The sequence below is a fragment of the Pundamilia nyererei genome, unplaced genomic scaffold, assembly GCF_000239375.1.
Source record: "Pundamilia nyererei isolate P.nyererei 1_Seehausen unplaced genomic scaffold, PunNye1.0 scaffold00113, whole genome shotgun sequence".
Lineage (NCBI taxonomy): Eukaryota > Metazoa > Chordata > Actinopteri > Cichliformes > Cichlidae > Pundamilia > Pundamilia nyererei.
The window spans coordinates 1,925,123-1,942,705 of NW_005187514.1; the positions used below are offsets into that span (position 1 = coordinate 1,925,123).

Below are 17,583 nucleotides of genomic sequence, written 5' to 3' on the forward strand. Positions count from 1 at the left end.
GAGGCTGCTGGACACTGGCACCACCAGGCCCTCTGACCACTGGAGCTGGGGCTCGAACCGGCAACCTTCCGATTACAAGGCAAACTGCCAACTCTTGAGCAACGACCGCCCGTGAAAGATGAAGATGAAGAATAGTTGTTGGATAGGTGGCAGAAATCATACCTCAATCCAGCAAATGGCAATAAAAATAAACAATTAATATACTATAACACAGTCAGGTGTCAAATAAAGAAGTAAAATAGCAACATTATAAACAGAAGGACTTATTAAAAAGACCAGTCTCAACCAAGACAGATTCATTTTTGAGTCCAGACACAAAGTTTCAGAGTTTCCGTATATTTACTCTTAGAAAAATAACAAGCCTGCAAACCAACCCTCCATAATTGTTTATTGAATTTAGGGTTGCAGTGGGCTTGAACTTATCATAGCTGACTTGCCATGAGGCTACAAACATACAACAAATACATGAATATAAGTTTTTTTTTTTTTTCTTTTTTCATTGCCATGAATCTACCATTAATACTAGATGTTGTATGTTACAGGAACTGATTTCAAGAATAGCAGTGCTGAATCATGGTCAAATTCAAGAAACTGAGGAGCTGCATATCACTTGCTCCAGAGCTATTGCTAATATGCCAGTATAGCGTCTATCACATCAAGTCTGTGCAAGCAAGGCTGTTCGAGCTCAGTTTTGAAATCATGCCATAGTCTGTAAGGAATGTCAGTACTGCTTTTGTGTTGGCAAGTTACAACATCTGACTTTACAACATCTGATGTTCATCATACTTTCCCAAGTTTATTAATCTTACCACTGTATATTTTGCAATGAATCACACAGGCGGGTTTGACTGCCCAGCTTTATTGAGTAGGTAGTCTGTAATTACGTGATATCACCACTGAGGATGAGGGTCAAAGGAGTTCTCTCCACCCATTACAAATCAGCTCATCAGCTGAAAAATTGGTGTCGTCTTTAGCAAAGTTGACTCACTATTCTCCCACCTGCACTGCGATTTGTTCAAACCTTCAGCTCTGACATGACTAAACCCCTCATATCATCACCTGCTCTTCCTCCAGGCCTGTTACTGATGGTCGGCCTCATGCTGTACCCTGCTGGTTGGGGTTCAGAGAAGGTGAAGTTCTACTGTGGCTCCGATGCGTTGCCGTTTCGACCATTTAATTGTTCACTTGGCTGGGCGTTCTACACAGCGATAGGAGGAACGCTAGCAACCTTCCTGTGTGCCGTTCTGTCTGCACAGGCCGAGATCGCTACTTCCAGCGATAAAGTTCAGGAGGAGATTGAGGATGGGAAAAGTCTGATCTGCCTGCTCTGAGCCTTTAGAAAACCTGGGAAGCTGCAGAAGATCACCCACGGTGTAATTTCTCTGATGTGGACTACAACTTCGTGGAGGGAGGACAGATGTTTCTCGGTGGTGATTTTCTTCCCCCCTCGTGATAGTCTGGATAAAATCAGCTGATTGTTGTAAACGGCCTTAATAACCCCCCCCCCGACTTTAAAAAAAAAATTTTTACTCTCTTGCGATGGAGACTACCTGATGAGCAGTTGAAAAGGGAATAAAATGCTTCCCCCCTTTTAGAACTTCAGTTTAAAAATCTCTGGTAAAGCTGGAGAAGGAGGAAAACTTATATACTTATACGTTTTTTGTTTTTTTGCTGGAATAGCAGGAGGTTAGTGAAATAAATTGGATTGGCAGTGGATAGGTTTTTAGATTTAACATGTTAAACACGGCCAGAAAGCCAGTTTATTTGTTTTAACCATCATTATGTTCATTCATAGGGTTCGATCACTAACCACTACCAGATTCAACAACTCAAACACCCAGCAACGTTCTTGTACAAATATTTTATTAATAATAATGCTTGAGTAAAGAAAATCTGTACTTTTGCCACTTCTGGTGATAGACATTAACTTGAGGTTTCTTAAATGCCTATGTGCTCTGATTCTGTGGTAGCAGGACATTGAGACTCTTTTTAAACGCTTTAAGTTGAAAATCACCACAGAAGGGATTTTTAGTTTCAAAGGGAGCTCCTCCTGTTTAACTGATTGTGTAGCTTAATAACAGTTTGTGTGTGCGTATGCAGAAACAAACAAAAGAAAACAGAGCTCTGCCAGATGTTTCATTGTGTGTGGCTTCGTGACGGGCTAAAGCAGCAAGATGAAGCAGGTGGTTTATCATGAAATACCGTATGACATGCAGAAAGCCATAAACACAAGTCTGGCTTTGTGAAGGTGCCCAAAAGATAAGGATTGAAAAAACCTCCCACTGGGTCATTACACTTCATTCCCACTCGTGAGTGATTTGGACACTTTTGCAAAGCTGATTAAAGTGAACCTCCATCGCAGTTTGATGGTTTTCCAATTGGAACCTACCGGTATTTTATTTTGCACTCTGCCTTTAAATCATTTCACATTGCTGCATATTGTATTAATTCCTAATTAATCCATTTAAATGTTTCTGTATATGTTAGGATTCATGTGATGCAGTGCTTTTATTCATTGTAGATGTGCAATAATTCCATTAGTGTTGTTTTCTGAGAGCAAGTAGGCAGAATGAAAGTGAACTTGTGATATGGATTTACATCCAAACACATAGTATGACTGTGATTAAATATATACTGTCTATTTTTGTTACATTAACAAAAGAGTATAAGTGGAACACTGTATGAGGCTTCGTGTATGAGAAGGTGATATATCTGAGGACAGAGAACCCGTGCTTAAATAAAGCAGGACTTCTTTACTCTGTGTTAGAAATGTGTAAACTCTGTTTCTACTGTGCCAAGACTTCCTGATGAAACACTGACCCCTGGAGACGGACGGTGGACATTAGCTCATAACAGTGTTAAGAGGCTTGTGAGGTAAATCTGAAGTGATATGAGATGATTAACAAGTTGGTTGTTTTGTTTTTGTTTTGTTTTGTTTTGTTTACTGGCAATTTTTAAATTTTATATTAAATCCATTTGTTTAACTTTTGAAAATCTCGTGACTCTTTTCATCTCTAAGCATGTATGTATGATACCCTACAAACTGTGTCACAGGCTTCGGAGTCTAAGTGGTTCTTAAACTTTTTGTTTAGTATGCCACCAAAAAATAGTAATTTGTATTCAAACATGACCAGTAAAATAAATAAATGAATGGATGTATGAATAAAAAAAAAAAAAATTGTCATGAGAATGAGCCTACCATCTTGCAAATGGTAGAGCAAGTTTTAGTTAGCTGAGTGACATCTGTAGCACATCTGCTTCAAGGTTTAATGCGTTGTATGCTCAGAGATTATCTTCTGCATACTTTGGTTCATTATAACAAGCAGTTACAACCAAGATGTGAGAGTTACTGTTGCCTTTGGTCACACTGCTTCAAGCTGAATAATTCTCCACTGACCTCTGCATGCATCAGCACAATCTTTGCCTAGAGAACTACGGCTCACCGATTTTTCTCTTTCAGTTCATCCTCTGTAAACCTTAGATTGTTGTGTGGAAAATTCCCAGTAAAACGGCAGTTTCTGAAATTCCGAGACCACCTTTCCTTCCTCATTTTGACACAGTTTGAATTTGAGCAGATACCCTTCTCCATGGTCATTCTTAATGTTTTTTTTTTTTTTTTTGTTAAATCACGGCAAGAGGATAAATTTGTAATTATATAACAAATCCACAATCATTTCTTTGAAATTTTATTTCATGTTAATACCATAAATATACAAAACTCAAACTATTTCACATGCGACAAAGGCCAGACAAGAGTGCATTACTTCTTTTTACACGTGATTTGATAATGGGGATCGATTTTTCAACTTTACAAAATGTACAAGTGTCCCTTTCTGGATGAGTTTTTTTTTTCTTTTTCTCTGATTCAGTGAAATAACATAGTCACAGGTCCGAAACAGTTTTGTGTTGGCAAACTTCAAACACATTGTTCTGTACTGCCGACCAGCTCATCAAATACATCAAGAAATTACCCACTGCAGCATGGCTTTGTAAAACAACTGTTTGAAACTATAGATAGATGGGACTCATGTGGGTGTATGTAAGGAAAAAGAATACCTCAAAGTAAAACATGGAAAGGGATCACACCACAAACTGAGATTTGAAAACAAATCTGTATGGACATTTGGTAGATTTCTCACAGCTTTTCAGGACATAGAATAACACTTGAGGGAGCTTATTTTATTTCTTTTCCTCTTTCATACCGACCATAAACACACATCCTCGTACGACAAGCACACCTCTCGCAAGGTCAAGTTGCAAAGTCATTAAACACTTAAAAAAAACCTTTAAATCTAGCTGATGCTATGACAGTGTCATTAAAAAAAAACCCACACAAACCAAAAAGGAAACAAAATGCAAACAGTTTAAATTACACCATAAATAAAAACATTTTTCTCTTACGCTACGTTCAACATAAAACAAGAAATGTGCAATGAATTTCGATGAAATTACGTCCAAATCAAAAGAATACTGCAGAGATCTAGGCTTATTCTTTCAGGACAAATTACCGAGCCTCAGCTAGCTAACACTGACAGCATTTCGTCCACGATAAAGTTCAGGCTATACATTTTTAATAACAGTAGTGCCAGTTATCACCCGTCTTCTGCCATGCACATCTTCACACACTCACCAACATCATGAGAGGTGCTAAAGCACAAAGAAAAAAAATAAAGAAACCCACATCCATATTTCACATCAGTGACAGTAGTCTGTACAACTTGGTGCTGGATAACACTGTTATTATTGTAGATAAATTAGTGTATCATAGTGACGGCACCCCAAGTCCAATCTTCTGTTATATTAATGCTTATTTTGGCTATAAAACTTCAAATGCCAGTAATTCACTACTGACCGAGGAAAACAAAAATGGAGTGTTAGCCTATGTAGTGTACATATACACGGTGTCAATGGTTTTTTTTACAAGTTTATGTATGCAGGTTAATCTCAGGAAAAATGATAGCTTTATCACTTTATCCAGAACTGTGGACAGTGATTCTTCTGTGAGAAAAGGCAGGTCCGATCCCTATGAATGGTACGCATCCTTTTCAATAGGAAACACGACAGCGGGAGGCCACGACTGAGCGCCTCTGAGATTCATAGCAGCGTTAGTTTTCGAGTATGAGGAGCTACAAAAACAACCGAGGGCCACACAGTTTTTGCGTTAATACACACATAAGGGGGAAAAAAAAAGCTAATATTCAATTTTCATTCCCCTTTTCCCTCCAATTTTCTTCTCTTAACCGTCATCTTCTGTCAGGCAGCCACCGAGACATGCAAACAGCCCTCACAGCAAAACCGAGGGAGGATAAGTAGGCAGACATTCACCGAAAACCAGCTCCTTGTAGCTGGGACCAAAAGGAAGTGGGAAGAATGACTTTGCCAAAGACTTAGCTACCTTGGGTGTGCTAAACATGCATGCCGCTATCATGCTGTCAAATCTAGAGATGCTGACCCAGCCCACGTTGTCAATCAAAGTAGCACACAGAGCAGGAAAAAAATGGCTCACCTGGCAGGTGTTGTTGGGGGGGGCAGGTCCTTATATAAGAACATACAGACATTTTCCTATTCTTGTGATTTTTTTTTTTTGTTTGTTTTGTCTTTTACTATAACAAGAATGGTACTTGTCTCACAACAAAAGCACAGATATAGGACAAGGTACCATTTACCTTTCAGAGCTTAATGACGGAGCACTGGATTATATTAAAAAAAAAAAAAAGAAGAAAGAAAGAAATCAGAGCCACAATTTTCTTGGAGTGAAGCAGACATTCGCACAGAGGCCCAGCCACTTTCAGTATACGGGCAAGAAAACCAAACTATGTGCAAAACACCACGGTCAGATCACTTTTCATTTATCAGGCAGGAAACTGTTTCGGGGTCATCACCCTCACAGAAATAAGGTATGGTCGAGCTGCAACCTTTACCTGACCTAGGATCACCTCGAGGGGACAGACGAACAAGGAGAGTAAAGGAGTGCGCAAGCGTGTGCGATGAAATCTCACACAGTCGGAGCACACCTTGAGTCACTTGCTGGATGTTTTGTGGGATGTGAGCAGATAGTCACCTGACTGAAAAGCTGACCAGGTGGATGCAGGAGAGCTGATATATGATTTAAAGTGAAGATGGACAACTCCGATAGTTTTTTCCGTTATTTTGCTTCACACTTTTTAAGCAAAGTGTGTCGGTGCAGGGCAAACATTCACAAATATTATCAATTTGATCCGAGGACCAGCAGGGCCAGAGTTGTGCATCTCCATTTTTTCTGTGTGTGTGTGTGTGTGTTTAAGTATATGCGTGTGTGTTTAAATGAGCACTGAGCACGTGTACCACATCTGTTTATGGATGAGCTTTGAAGGCCCCGCGAGCAGCGTTGGATGCAGCATTGGCTGCAGCGTTGGCAGCTGCAGTCTGAACGGTCTTGTTAGACATGACCCCGGTCGCAAACTCTTGCTGGGCTTTCTCAAAACTAGCACCGGTGGTGCGATAGAGCGCGTGCACCTGTGGAAAGAAGACAAGGAATTAGTTGCAATCAATTTATTTGGTTTAAATTTACCAAAAGAACTGCAGCACAGCACGATAGGAAAGATGTTTCTCTTCCTGTCCAGTCATAGCACTGATTCTTCTTGGCATACAGCACTATTCTTATTTCTAACACACTACAAGATGATGTAGACCAGGGGTGTCAAACATAAGGGGCCAGAATGGGCTGGGAAAAAAATACAATCTGGTCCACTGGACAGCTCTGGAGAATGTGGAGAGTGGCATTAATTTCAGATTTTTTTTTAAAAACACCAGCAAAGTAAAAACTCTGATCTTTCACTATAAACTAAAAAAAGATTTTAAAGAGTCTTTTCTGCAAATTGATAAAAACTTTTGAAATTTTGTTGATTTAACAGTCAAAAAAGCAGTTTTGTAACAGATTTGTTTCATTTACTACAAGAACATTTCTTTATCAAATAGAAAAACTGAGTCACACTGTGGAGACTGCACTTCTTTTTCTTTGTTCTAAGCCATCACAAGGATTACATTTATAGTGAGAGAAAGGAGGAGATACACTACTAAAAGGCCAACTTAGGATCATAGTGGGCTGTAGTTTTAGATCCCTAGTTTAGAGGTTTCCCTCTTCTCTGTCCACTTAAGTCCTCGTAGAAGCAAGTCTTCTTTATTGGCAGCCATCCTGGCACTTATTCCAAGCTAATAAAACCAAAGCCCCAATTAAAATGAATGGAGAACGAGCCATAACTTTAATTTCGGAGGTCAACTTCACATAAAAACTGAATTGATTGAATCTTCATTTACATTTGATTTGGTGACTTTGCCCAAAATGCGAAATACAGAACATCATGACCTCGTTTAGGTTGCAATCCAGAGAGCAGATATTATAGAGTACACTACCCTAACTCTTTACTACAGTTACAAGTAGATCTGTCTGCCACTGCCCAACTGGCTCTCATATTTCCCGCTTCGGCTGTCGATTTGCTCGGCACTCCTGCCATCTTTGGCATTCCAAAATTCTCCCACTGATTTCTCAGAGTGCCACATCTCACTTTTACAGCGTCTCTATTGTCACAGCAAAACCTTTTACTAATAATATCCTTTGTCACTGTAAGGATGCCGTCTTTGTGTTGTGTTACCTTTTTAAACATAATGAGGGAGCCCACAGACAGAGCAGTAAAGAGGGCTGCGATGAGTAACATGATGATTCCTACAGGGATACTGGTGTTCAGGCCAGTTAGAGCTGCGATCCAACCACTGGCAAGACAAAGAAAAAAACCAAGATGACAATGTGATCTTCAGTGCACACTGATCTACGGTGCCTGGATCAGCTCAAGTACAAAATACTCACCATGTTCCCCAACCAGTGATGCCAATGGTTTGTAGAACGTGAACTCCAAACTGACAGATGTAGACGAAGAAGAAGACAAAGAAGCGGAACGAACTGTCGCTCCTACGGTGGAAAAAAAAGAAACGGTAAGAGAGCAATGTGGAGGGAATAAAGTCAAACTGTGCCACTAGTTCATCCTCCATTAAACATTAATTACTTAATCCTTCCCTCATTCTCTCAAAGCCTTTATGCGTGAAATAGTCGAGTGCACGGTAAGAACATGGCAAAGTCAGCTGCCCAACTCTTTTTACCAGTTTCATATTTGGAACACTATTAACTTTATCTTAAGTTAATTTATGTGTGTTAAAAGGAAGGTGCACATCTGTTCAGTTTTTATAGAAGCTGAGAGTTTGTGATGTTTGAGAAATGCTGTGTGAGCTTGTTCTTCTGGGCACACAGAAGGGGGACTTTAAATCCCTGAGCTGCTCCTTTAAGAAGAAGACAGGCAGTACCGGTAAGTGTTTTTATTTAAGATAGCCTTGATCGGCCACAGACACAGGAGATAAAGCAGAAATGATTTTGGAGAACATACCTGTAGGTCTGTGTTCACCTAGACCTACTCTCCTAATCTCTTTTTTTGGTGTCTTTTTCCAACCTTCCTGTGTATACAATTTATTGTATTTCAACTATAAAAACTGAACCCACATATTTTTAGAGACTTAGACCCCAAATATCAGTGGAAAGGCAGTGTTCTTCTTTTTGGTTTTTCATGTTTCAGCTTACCTGAAAGCCCCGTAAAGCGGTCTGTACCAGCAGACGAAAGAACATGGGGTAAAAAGCAGAAACCAGAGCATAGCCAGGCCAAAATCTACGCCACGAGTTGGATCCACACAGAACCAGGCCAAACAGCCAAACATGTTCACAAAGAGCGTGCCTGCATGGACTGATAAACAAAGATGTCAAAGAACCTCAGATTAAACCTAAACTTATACTAAGCAACATTTTCTATACAGATTCTTGTGAATGACCAAACGGTTGATGTTTCTTAGGTAACTTGCATCATTAACCACTTGATGTGGTTAATTTAGAAAGAAATTGATGAGGTGTGCTAAATAGTACACTTACACATCCAAAGGTTGTACATAATCTTTACAGTCTTCTGGAACTCTACAGGGATGTCCACTGCAATGTCGTGGTAAAAACATGGACCAACAGGGAACTTCTCCGGTAGTGGAGGCCAGTTGTTCTTCCGCCCTGCGTGGAGAAACGAAGCAGTGGTTGGATGTTGAGCTTTTTCATCTAAAGCTAAAATATTATTAAATATACTAACAGATTTGTTTGCAAGAATCTTAACAAGGCAGAAAAAAATACGTTACAAGTTATTATCACCACGGACATTACCCTACAATTAGTAAATGTGAATAAAGTATGAGTGTTTGACATGAAATGTTTCTTTCATTCAGTCTATTCAATTAGATTTATCCTATGTACATTTAAACATGAACATGCACTATAACATTATGCCTTCTTAATTCAAATACAGAGAAATACTTTCTTTTACGTTTTAAAACTGTGTTTGTCAATCACCATTTATTTATTTTATGCAACTTGTATTAAATTTCCAATTTTGTAAATCAGACATTCACTAAGATATATAGCTTGTGTGTCGCTTTCACTCCCATCCTGCACCACACGCACATACACATGCACTCACACACAGCAACACACTTTGGTCCATTTGATCAACTGGACATTTTTTGGCACAGTGCAAAACTTAAACTGGAACATTTCCTGTTCCATACTTGTGTAAAACTGTACCTGCACAGAATTAAAATGCTCTTCACAAATTGTGCGCCACGCCTGATATCTTAGTGTCAAGGTAAGAAGTCAACTTTTAGATCAGCGCTGTTGCTAGTCCAGCTCTGAGTGGGACCCAGAATTCAGACTTTGAGGTTGAAACGTGCGAGTGATTCAAATGGGTAACTGATGGACTGACTGACCTCCAACGGCTCCGTGGGACTGTAACTCTCTCTCTCGACGATCGAGCTCTGCTGCTTTCTTCTCCAGCTCTTCCTGCCTTCTCAACAACTCAGCCTGAGCACGCGCTTGGTCCTGAGACAAACACAGATGTGATCTTAAAGCTCACAATCCAACATCTGACAGAGGTCCAGTATGACATGAAGTCCAATGATGTAAGTAAAGGTTTTGTCACTCAGGGAAAGCTCAGACATGTTAGTTTAACAAGGGAAAATACGGGCTCTGATTTTAAAACGTATCAACAACTGCAGTTCACTCACTTGCCTCTAACAGCTAGCTCTATACAACTCTAAAGTGATGCTACAGGTGGAAAAGGGTCATTGAATGGATCCACACTATTCAAGACAGTGACATAAAAGGGTGCAGGAAACATTAAATGAAAAGGCAGTACCTCATTACGCCGCTGATGGGCCATCAGAAATCAGATAAGTATATGAAGAACAAGAGGAAAGGACAAAGTGTTGTAGTGTTGCAGGTATGGGGACAGTTGCACATTTTTGGTTCTTTTTCAATTTTGATCACCTTTAACACATAGAGCCCAAAGTCTAGGTTCTCTGGGACTCGCTAGCCACCTTTAACTCTTCTTTTTTGTACACAGGGATCTACAGAGCTAGCTAAAAAAGGATATTTGAACACTGCTGCTTTTGCTAGTCTGCAACAGAAATGCTAGTTAACTAAAGCGACCCACCATAGAAAGCAGCGCCTCTCTCTTTCTCTGATGGGAAATTGTAAACAAGCAGGTGGGAAATGAGACAGACAGCTGCGCAAACTAGTGTGAGTTTGCAGCCCACTCGTATCTAGGCTGTGTCGAGAGTGCAGTAGCTTATAACCACTTGATTGGAAAAATGTACAACTACATTCTGCACAGACATGTAAGGAAAGACGTCTGCTGTTGGAGAGACTGCTAACATTAGCCCATGTTTTCAAACGTATCCAGCACTGTGTGTAAGATGTGCAAAGTACCACTTATTCAGCAGGATTAAAAAATACTACTTATTTTCAAAGAATGTGATTAACTGTTTAAAGTAGCTCTTAAAAACATAAGCAGTATTTCTATTAATAATGTTTAAGTTCTACAGTCCTAGTTGACTCCCTTGAGTTTTTTCTCAGACCAGTAAATTAATCTTTCTGAAAAGTCTTTAGTCTGTGGAAACTTCAACATCTTCCCTCTAAAGTGCATTTTAGCTTCTTTGACTGTAAATTCAGGTTCATCCCGTTGCTTCTGTCAGCAATAAAATCAAAGATTAATGTCAGAGTTAGAGTTCCCTTGGGAGCCGTATAAACCCCAATAACAAAACCTCCACCATTCTTCACAGATAAAATTTGAGACTGAAAAAACAACGCCATCAAGCCAAAATTTTCTTTGATTTTTTTGCGTCCTTCTGGACCTTCTGTTAATGAGTATCCTCAGCGGTTTGTATCTAGTGCTGAACTTGCTCCAGTTAAATAAACAAGACAAGACGTGATGGATGTAACAGGACAAGAATAGACAGAAATTTTGCAATGATCTACACATTTGTGTCCAGCTGTTGATGTCCACCTCTGTCTGACAGATTTTTCTCTCTTATCTACCTCACTTGCACTCTGACCCTCTTTACTTGTCATGCTTACAAAAAAACCCATCTCTTCATCAACTCCAAGCTAGACATTAACCGATGTTAACACACTGCTTCCCAAGAAATGTTTCACAGCCATGTTTTCAATTACTTTTCAGCACTTGCACATTGGGCACTGTGTGTTTAATGGCTATAACACACTCACGGCTCTTTTTATATTATTAACTTAGTAGAAAGATGAGAAAAAACATAGTGCGACTAACCAAATATGTTTAGTTTGAATTGCGTATGACAAAAACATGTTGACAACCTAACTGAAACAAAAAAATGAGAAGAAAACTGGATGTGAAACATGTATATGAATGCTCCTGTGTGTTTTACCTGAGTCTGTTGCTGTGAGTAAGCTGGCGGCTCTTCTGTGGGCTTCATGATGGCAGGCTGTGTGTTCTGGGAAGGTGCTGGAGTAGATTTGGGGGTGTTTCTTGGGGCTGCCTGTAATCCAGCAGAGATTCTCTATGTTAATATTTGTGCAAGCTTTAAGAAAAAGTGTAATTAGGCCACAGTCATATTTTGTCACTGAAATCCTCTGTGACTGAGAGGAGGAGGAGAGAAAGAGGATGAGGGTAAGGGATAAAAACGAGGTCACTGACTAAGAAGCACATAAACGCATGCATGCACACTACTCATCAATGAAATGAAGTTGCCCGTAAAGCTGACCGTTCTGGCGTCTGTGAAGGGGTTATACTCCTCCAGACCACCAGGAGGGGCAGATCGTGTCACCTGGGTCACCGAAGGATCCTACAGGGCAGAGAGGTCCACATAGGAATTTAGGGAGTTAAAACTAAAACTGCAAGACCAAAAGCTTCATTCACAAGATGCCGTTAGACGGTCTTTAGTTTCTGAAAATCAGCGGTGAGAAGTTTACATAAACAACATGTAAATGTCTCACTTTAATGATGGTATTCTACTAATATTAAGGCTTTCCACCATGTTTTGTGAAAAGCTAAAAACGCGCAAGTTTAAACACCCTGATAAACACAGCTTCAAGTAAAGGGGACTCAACAGTTGCTTGAAATGAAAGCCTTAAGATTTCTGGAAGCGTGTGGTTTATAAAAGGTGGAATAAAATACAAGCTGTAGCAGAAATTAATAACTTGTTCCCTTGCTTAACATCGAAAACAGATGTACAGTGTCTATGTTTCCAAAATATTAGTCTACATGACTGCAAAGGCAGCCAAATGTTTGCTGGATACTGTGAAAGTACATAACACTGTGATATGAGCACAAAAATGCACCTGTCCTAAGCTAGCCACCCGGTAAACTGTCCATCAAGCTAGCAGTGGCCAGCGAGTGTTTACAGACGGTGGGCAGAGCTAATGCTATCCAGCTAGCTAACGTTGACATAATGTGTCTTTGTTCTCAAATGACATAATTCCTTTAAATTCGTTTACAATAGATATCCCCAGCAACAGTGAATTGTGACCATGTAATTATTCGGCACTCCCTCTACAAAACTATCGAGGAATAAAATTTGATGATTAGCTCATTCTGCAAGCAGGGATGCTAAAGTGAGATTGGCCTCAGTGGGTTTTCAAGCGTATACTAGCTTGCTTGCTTGCTAGCTAGCCATGTCAGCTACCTGAAAAGGATTGCTGAAATCCGGGTCTGCGAACGGGTTGCTGTCGAAATCGGACATTGTGTAGCCTTTCTAACAAGAGTTTCCTGTGTGCGGGAACTCCCCGATTCTCCAGGGAAGACTCAGGTCCTTTGATTTGACTGCTTCTCTCTGCCGCCTGCAGTCTTCTCCGCCTCCTGCTGATGGAGACCCCTTTATTAGCAAGTTAGCCAGTAGCACAAAAATGGCAGGAGAAGAGAGGATGCGTGATTAACAGAACGGTCTACGTCACTGTTTCAGCACCGCGGACAGCATGATGCCCGGGCAGGTGCGCTACCTCTGTACACAAATGTGCAGAGCACTGCACGACACACCTCTGGTGTATTGTATTGTTATGTACTGTATTTGTGTGTTGGACTGTGTGTGAGTATTTGAGACTTAAATATGGAAGATTACAAGTTCACATGTTGCATTCAGTCTCCGTATTTCCAGAGTACAATGTGCAAAACATACTACATGAGAGTTTACTGATCACAAAGTTCATCCAGTCCTCAAACTATACGCAAAAGCTACTGCCTGCCTTTATGGCAATTTGTTGTATTTGTGTGATGTTATGTAAGTATACAGATGTTTACTTACTGTCTGCAGAACACAGGATCCATCTGCATCATGCTGAACTGATACAAATTCTCTGACTAATAATATAAGGAAAATCTCACTCTTACATTGTAGACTCCATATCATGGATTACTGTACTTAACCCATTGGAGCACCTATTTGAATCGGATGATGATAGCTTAGTTATATGTTTCTTTCTGTGTGTGCATACTCTCCTACGTTTTGCACATATGCATTAAAATGGATGCTCCATCCATCCATCCATCCATCCATCCATCTTTATCATTTTCTGGGTTGTGGTGAGGCTGGAGCCTATCCTGGTTGTCATGGAGCTGAGAGGTGGGATACAAAATTTGCCCTGGACAGTTAGTCTGTCACAGACTCAGGCCCAAGCCAGGCAGTGGATTTAAACCCAAAACCTTTTTGGTGTGAGGCAACAATGCTAACCGCCTCATCACATGCAACAAGTCTTTTTCACTTATTAAAAAAATTGTAAAACTTTGACCCACTACAACATTGGTGTTTATCTTATTATCTGTAAATAATTAACAACTAAGAATGATCCAAAGAAACCGACCTTTTGCTTTTATTTCAAGTGCACCTTACTTTTCTAATTTCTTCCACACTGAATTACATTTTCAGTAATGCTATGTTGCTTTCAATGCAGTACTTTGAAATTAGTTATTACTTTTAAGCTCTCAAGATTATTTTCATAGTGTGCCCATACCCACATAGCCATACAATAAGTTCTTTCTATAAATTATTTCTATACAATTAGTTTTTATTAATTTTTTTTTTCAGTTGCCAAACAAAGAAGTCAACCTAAACTTGTGGGGCTGCTTTTACTTGCGTTTTACAATTTCCACCTTTGTAAGATGTAATGGCCAAATCTTTAATTCGGTGTACTGATGAGAATGTCTTCCCAAATTAAAACTTCACCGCCTCAGCGCAAAAGTGGAACTAAAAGACAAAACCTGCACACCCGGGCTAATGTGAGACAAGAAAAGATTTTTTTTCTTACATCATCCTTGTGATCATTCAGTAAACTACAATATTTGAGCTCCTGTAGGTCAAATACCAACGCAATCTCCTCCACTTGATGATTATGATGATTACGTTAATGATGATAATGATGATGAGGATGGTGATATATGGAAGTGTCTGCTGCTCACTTGGTAGCTTGTGCCTGTGTGAAAGAAGTAGAGAGGAAAACCTAGACTGCCTTTTTCATGATAAGTAACAGTGACCTCTTTATCTGGAGCAATCCCAGACAATTTACTGGAAATCATTTTATCTCTCTTGTCCACATATAAGAAGTATCAGCCCCCCTGAGAGCTCCTGTGGTGTGTGTTCGTGTGGGATTTTCTTCACTGGCTTCAAGATTCAGTTATATGTCAAAAATGCCCACTTGGGGGAGCTACGATCCAAAAGGTCTCTTCAACCCCGTTTCGCAGAATCCTTTCTCATTTTCCATCAATTTATTTTCATTCAAACCAAGGGTGACCATGTGAAGAACATCAGATCAGTTGACAGCCTGTAAATGTGATTTAAACATTTAAGCACCATTTACCCAGATTAAGTTTCAATTGAAGAACAAATGCTATTAGGTTGAAATCTTACAGTATGTTGTAAATGATGGTGGTTAAAATATTCCCTTTTCACTGTTTGAATTCAGCTGCTCATTTTTAAACAAAGGCAGCGCGTTTCTTTAGTTTTATGGCTGCTTATCATACAACCGTTAAATGAAACTAATGGGTTTTTGTTAATAAGCAGCTAAACATTTTCATGGCAAGTTAATGTGCTTTTTTGCTTTATATACTGTACCTATATAATGTTTGTGTGGATGAACTCTAGATAAACACAAAGTGAGAATTCATTACAATTCAACTTCAGTACACACACGCGCACACACATAAATGAGCATCGGTTCCTCCCCTAATCTTGTATTAATGGACCCAATCACAGAGTCTATGAATAATCAATGGCCAGTGGTCTGCAACCGCAGTGCTGAGACCTTGAGTGAAACTGAATTTTCCTAATAAGACACACACACACACACACCCACACACACACACATACAATCACACCTTGTGGACCTAATAAGCTCTAATGCTCTGTGGGTTGAAAATACGTCACATGGTTTGTTTGCTGTAGAATGTGAAAGATAAACATGCTGTGCCAGGATGTGCAAACTGTGTGCATGGACGTACTCTATATGTGTGTACAGGGGAGGAAAAGGGTGTGAAAAGAGGGATCTGTCTGTCCTTGTCCACTTGTCCACTGGCCCTCTAATGCTGCTTTCCATAGATGACTCTGTGAGGAAACAACCACTTTGGCTAATAGCTGCTACATTAGTCTCTTAACCAGCTGGTCATGGCCATTTAGAAATGTTCATTAGGTCGCAGACCAGAGTGGATAGGTGAGATAGTTCACTCCACACTGTTGACTGTAGAAAGACAGGAAAGGAGACAGAGAAAGAGGAGAGAGAGAGAGCGAGGAGAAGGGCGGACAAACAGACGGTGAGGGAGAAACAGAAGCAATTTACTGGCCAACATGACGACCAAGTGTAAAAAGCCACAGATGCAATTATCGTCATATTGCTCTGAATAAGAACCTTGTGCATAATTAGATCTCATTAAGGTCTATGAGTGTTATTTTAGGGCTCTGAAAGGTTGGATAAGCAGCACTTGATATTATGGCTTATTAATGCTGCAACATCTGGTGCCATTCTGGCAATGGCCTGACAATGTCTAAAGGGGCTGAAAAAATTCAGTATTCAACTGATGTTGTGACTAGATGGTAAAATACAATGCACGATCTGTTATGCTTATCCAAATATAGGGCTGGAGATATACTGTATATAGATATAGGGTATTATGGCTTTATGTATGCTGTGTGTATGCATGCGAGTTTGTTTGTGCTGATGACCAGTCAGAACACATTACACACCGCAGAGGGAAACAGCCCTCTGTCGCCGGAAAAGCGATTGATTCTCCATTTCCATATTAATGAGCAGATTTGTTAAGAGCCTGCAGGAGTGGGAGAAAATAACAGGGTCTTCATAGGGCACGACATTTATAAATAAAGCTGATGCAGAGAAAAATGGAAATTAAACCTTTTAGTTTAATAAATTTGAGGCGTCCGCAGCAAAGCGAGCGATTTGCATTTCCATTTGTGGCCAAATAATGAGAGTGCGGGTCCATGATGAGGCTGCTAGTGCTTCTTTTGGGTCTCAGGCAGTGAGACAATCACTCCAGCGTGCAGCCCTCCACATCAATGTCATTAGCTCAGGCCTGTTAACTCTGCTACTTGGCTTTCTAAGATTATTTGGTGAACTAGAGATTCCTATTGTCACTTCGAGTGAGGAATAGAAATGGCGTCAAAGTAAAATTCATTCACTTCTGTATCTACAGCATTCCCCACCTTGGACGTGTCTATATATTCCCTTAAATATTCATAGTCTATACATGCAGACATAACTTTAAAGTGATATTTTGTTGTTCTAAAACAACCTTGTCAGAAATCGTAGTTTTCCTTCGCTCTGCCATTCTCATAAACACTCGCACCTAGATGCACACCCACATGTGTCTGCACACACACGCACACACACACACAAAGCATCACTGATTGAATTTATTGGGGAATGGATGTTGACTAGACCACTCCAAGTAGGCTAGATTGTTGTTGTTCCCAGATTGACAGACAGACCCAGAGCGGCTGATTGAAAGTGCCTTTTAGCTTGCTCTCACTGTATATTTGATTTGGCAAAATGGAAGGGGAGTCCAGTCTTTTCCCAGGATGCAAACACAAGTCCCTGTGTTTGTGTGAGAGTATGTGTGTGTGTTTGTGTATTTATGTGCGCTCTGCGTACGTTGACTAGTGGATGCTTTTGTAAATGCTGCATAAAATGTACCCTTTCAGGTATTAATTGAATAA

General features: G+C 40.0%; 2 protein-coding genes across 5 annotated transcripts in view; one reads left to right on the forward strand and one right to left on the reverse strand.

Moving 5' to 3' along the window:
- The window catches only part of LOC102194268 (lipoma HMGIC fusion partner-like 2 protein), a 10,939-nt gene extending 9,438 nt beyond the window's left edge, over positions 1–1,501 (forward strand). Inside the window, exon 3 of the mRNA XM_005741796.1 lies at positions 1,075–1,501. Coding sequence (XP_005741853.1) covers positions 1,075–1,331 — 257 coding nt within the window. The 3' untranslated portion in view covers positions 1,332–1,501. The remainder of the gene's footprint in view (positions 1–1,074) is intronic.
- A 4,070-nt stretch (positions 1,502–5,571) lies between these two features.
- On the reverse strand, positions 5,572–13,304 carry LOC102194559 (secretory carrier-associated membrane protein 1-like). Of its 4 annotated transcripts, XM_005741797.1 has the most exons (10): positions 13,054–13,304; positions 12,133–12,213; positions 11,797–11,907; positions 10,251–10,262; positions 9,823–9,934; positions 8,948–9,076; positions 8,606–8,765; positions 7,844–7,945; positions 7,632–7,749; positions 5,572–6,495 (listed from the first exon to the last, which is right to left on the reverse strand). In XM_005741797.1, the coding sequence occupies exons 1-10, from the start codon at positions 13,108–13,110 to the stop codon at positions 6,334–6,336; spliced, it is 1,044 nt and encodes a 347-aa protein (XP_005741854.1). In that variant the 5' UTR covers positions 13,111–13,304; the 3' UTR covers positions 5,572–6,333. The 4 variants fall into 4 exon arrangements, with proteins under 4 accessions (XP_005741854.1, XP_005741856.1, XP_005741855.1 ...); XM_005741799.1 differs by lacking the exon at positions 12,133–12,213; XM_005741798.1 differs by lacking the exon at positions 10,251–10,262.
- Between the last annotated feature and the right edge of the window lie 4,279 nt (positions 13,305–17,583).

What these genes read in the sequence shown, in the direction of transcription:
- LOC102194559 (XM_005741797.1), bottom strand. Translation starts at nt 13,110, where the DNA reads ATGTCCGATTTCGACAGCAACCCGTTCGCAGACCCGGATTTCAGCAAT. An exon ending in ATTTCAGCAATCCTTTTCAG is followed by an intron (nt 12,214 to 13,053) that starts GTAGCTGACATG and finishes TCTGCCCTGTAG; the next exon opens with GATCCTTCGGTGACCCAGGT. An exon ending in ATCACTGGTTGGGGAACATG is followed by an intron (nt 7,750 to 7,843) that starts GTGAGTATTTTG and finishes TTGTCTTGCCAG; the next exon opens with TGGTTGGATCGCAGCTCTAA.